This window comes from Bison bison, unplaced genomic scaffold (assembly GCF_000754665.1).
Source record: "Bison bison bison isolate TAMUID 2011002044 unplaced genomic scaffold, Bison_UMD1.0 scf7180017864472, whole genome shotgun sequence".
NCBI lineage: Eukaryota > Metazoa > Chordata > Mammalia > Artiodactyla > Bovidae > Bison > Bison bison.
The window spans coordinates 123,836-126,660 of NW_011495033.1; the positions used below are offsets into that span (position 1 = coordinate 123,836).

General features: G+C 46.5%; 1 protein-coding gene across 1 annotated transcript; it reads left to right on the top strand.

The window, feature by feature from the left end:
* The first annotated feature begins 256 nt into the window (after positions 1–256).
* LOC105003878 (olfactory receptor 1D2-like) lies at positions 257–1,192 on the top strand. The gene has a single exon (XM_010861307.1). The coding sequence runs from the start codon at positions 257–259 to the stop codon at positions 1,190–1,192; it is 936 nt and encodes a 311-aa protein (XP_010859609.1).
* Positions 1,193–2,825: the final 1,633 nt, after the last annotated feature.

Here is a 2,825-nt window from a genome sequence, read left to right on the forward strand (position 1 = left end):
ATAAGACATAGGCATTATTCCTATTATATTGAATATGCCAGGCTAGAACTTGCCAGAATAACTAAATTGTATGAAGATTTTCCATGTCTTGTTTTTGTGTTTGTTACATTGTCTCTGATAGCAAAAAAAAATGTATAGAATTTGGCTTAAGATACTGTTCATGTTAGGAAAACAGTTGATTTTGCTTATTTTAATGCTTGTATTCATTTGAGGGCATATGGGAAACAGCTGTGTTGTGTTGCAGTAAGTTGGGGAAATGGATGGAAGCAACCATAGTAGAGTCTCTGAGTTCCTGCTCCTTGGGCTGTCGGAGAGTCCTGAGCATCAGCGGATCCTGTTTTGGATGTTCCTGTTCCTGTACCTGGCCACAGTGGTGGGAAATGTGCTCATCATTCTGGCCATTGGCTCTGACTCCCGCCTGCACACTCCCATGTACTTCTTCCTGGCCAACCTCTCCTTCACTGACCTCTTCTTCGTCACCAACACAATCCCTAAGATGCTGATGAACCTTCAGTCCCAGAACAAAGCCATCTCATATGCAGGGTGTCTGACCCAGCTCTACTTCCTGGTCTCCTTGGTGGCTCTGGACAACCTCATCCTGGCCACAATGGCATATGACCGCTATGTGGCCATCTGCCGCCCGCTCCACTACACCACGGCCATGAGCCCTAGGCTCTGTATTTCACTCCTTACCCTGTGCTGGGCACTCTCTGTCCTCTACGGCCTCATTCACACCCTCCTCATGACCAGCATGACCTTCTGTGGGTCCCGGAAGATTCACTATATCTTTTGTGAGATGTATGTCTTATTGAGACTCGCATGTTCCAACACCCAGATCAATCACACAGTGCTGATTGCCACAGGATCCTTTATCTTCCTCACCCCCTTGGGGTTCATGGTCATGTCCTATGTCTGGATTGTCAGAGCCATCTTCCAAATACCCTCAGCCTCTAGCAAGTACAAAGCCTTCTCCACCTGTGCCTCCCATTTGGCTGTGGTTTCCCTCTTCTATGGGACCCTTTGTATGGTATATCTGAAGCCTCTCGACACCTACTCCATGCAGGACTCAGTAGCCACAGTGATGTATGCTGTGGTGACCCCCATGATGAACCCTTTCATCTACAGCCTGAGGAACAAGGACATACACGGAGCTCTGGGAAGATTTTTCTTAGGAAAGTCTTTCAGAGGTTGACTTGAGGATAAATTTGGAAAGGGCATTACAGTGGAGATTAGGAATTTCCTACACCATGTCCAAGGCATTATCCTATGTGAGATATAGGATAGATTTAGCTCAATATAATCTCATATGTCTATGATGAAAAAATAGACAAAGTACAACCCAATGTCCACCAAACCTGACCAGCTTTGACAATAAATAAAGTACCACTAACGAAAAAATGCAGGTTTGATCCCTGGGAAGATTCCCCTGAAGTTGAAAATGGTAACCCACTCCAGTATTCTTGCCTGAAAACTTCCAGGGACAGAGGAGTCTGGTGGGCTACAGGCCATGAGGTTGTGAAGAGTTGGACATAACTGAGGGACTAACATGCACACACAACACTAATAGTAGAAGTTTGCAGGATCAAATCCTTCAACTTGCGCTAACCTAGGATTACAGTCCCAGCCTTATCCAGATACGCCCAGTTATGGCTCAGTGGATCTCACGTGTTCACTAACATACATTCACTCATATTCTTCTGAACTCTGAACTTCTCTAAGGAGCCTGCTGCCTTCAAGCCATTTATAGAATACACCTGATAATACAGGCACTGTAGGGCCCTGAGTGAGGCCGCCCCTTCCTGATGCTCTCTCTGCCAGACACTGCTCCCACTGCTTCAGTTCTGACCCACAGTCCCTCTGGACACAGCCCCTGGTATTCAGGCAGGAATAGAAAGAGATTTCTCTGTTTTGCTCTGGGCTGATTTTTATCCCTTGGACTCCAAAGCCATACTACATCACTTGCCTTTTTCCTGCATTTTTTTTTTCCTCTGAGAGAAATGAGACTTTGTCCTCAGGAAGCCCATCCTGCCCCTTATTTCTGCAGCTCTTCACCTTCCATCTCTTCTTCATTACCTCAAAACAAAACTCTCAAACATTTCAACACATGCTCACAAACAGGAGTGGTAGTGGAGGGAGCAGAAGGGGAGGAGGTCATCTTGAGATCCAATCTCTGTTTAGGTTCTATGATTCGGATGCCAATTCTAATGTGTGTGTGTTCTGTCCATACCACTAAGCAATTCTCTGACACCAGACAGGGGTCCTACAGTTCCTCAATGAAAACAATATGTACCCAGAGATGTCCTCAGATGCCACAAGTTAAGGGCTCACCTCCCCATCCCCACCCCAGCACTTCAGACGACAATCTCAAGTCCAGGTTGTCACCTGTGCTTCTGACTGACCAGCTATAGACAGGAGGTTCCTAAGACCCCTTCTTTGGGCTCAATTAATTTGCTAGAGGTGCTTACAGAACTCAGATAAAACATTTCACTTACCAGACTACCAATTTATTATAAAAAAGTCATAACTCAGAAACAGTCAGGTGGAAGAGACTCACAGGGCAGGGTATGTGGGAAGGGGCATGGAGTGTCTGTGCCATCCCTGGGTGCAGCACTCTACCTAAACCTCCAAGTGTCACCAACCCAGAAGCTGGCTGAACCCTGTCCTTTGCAGTATTTATACAGACTTTATTACATAGGCTGCTGCTGCTGCTGCTAAGTCACTTCAGTCATGTCCGACTCTGTGTGACCCCATAGACAGCAGCCACCAGGCTCCCCCATCCCTGGGATTCTCCAGGGAAGAACACTAGAGTGGGTTGCCATTTCCTT

Bases quoted from the DNA above. Each gene is read 5' to 3' on its own strand.
- LOC105003878 (XM_010861307.1), top strand. From the start codon at position 257: ATGGATGGAAGCAACCATAGTAGAGTCTCTGAGTTCCTGCTCCTTGGG.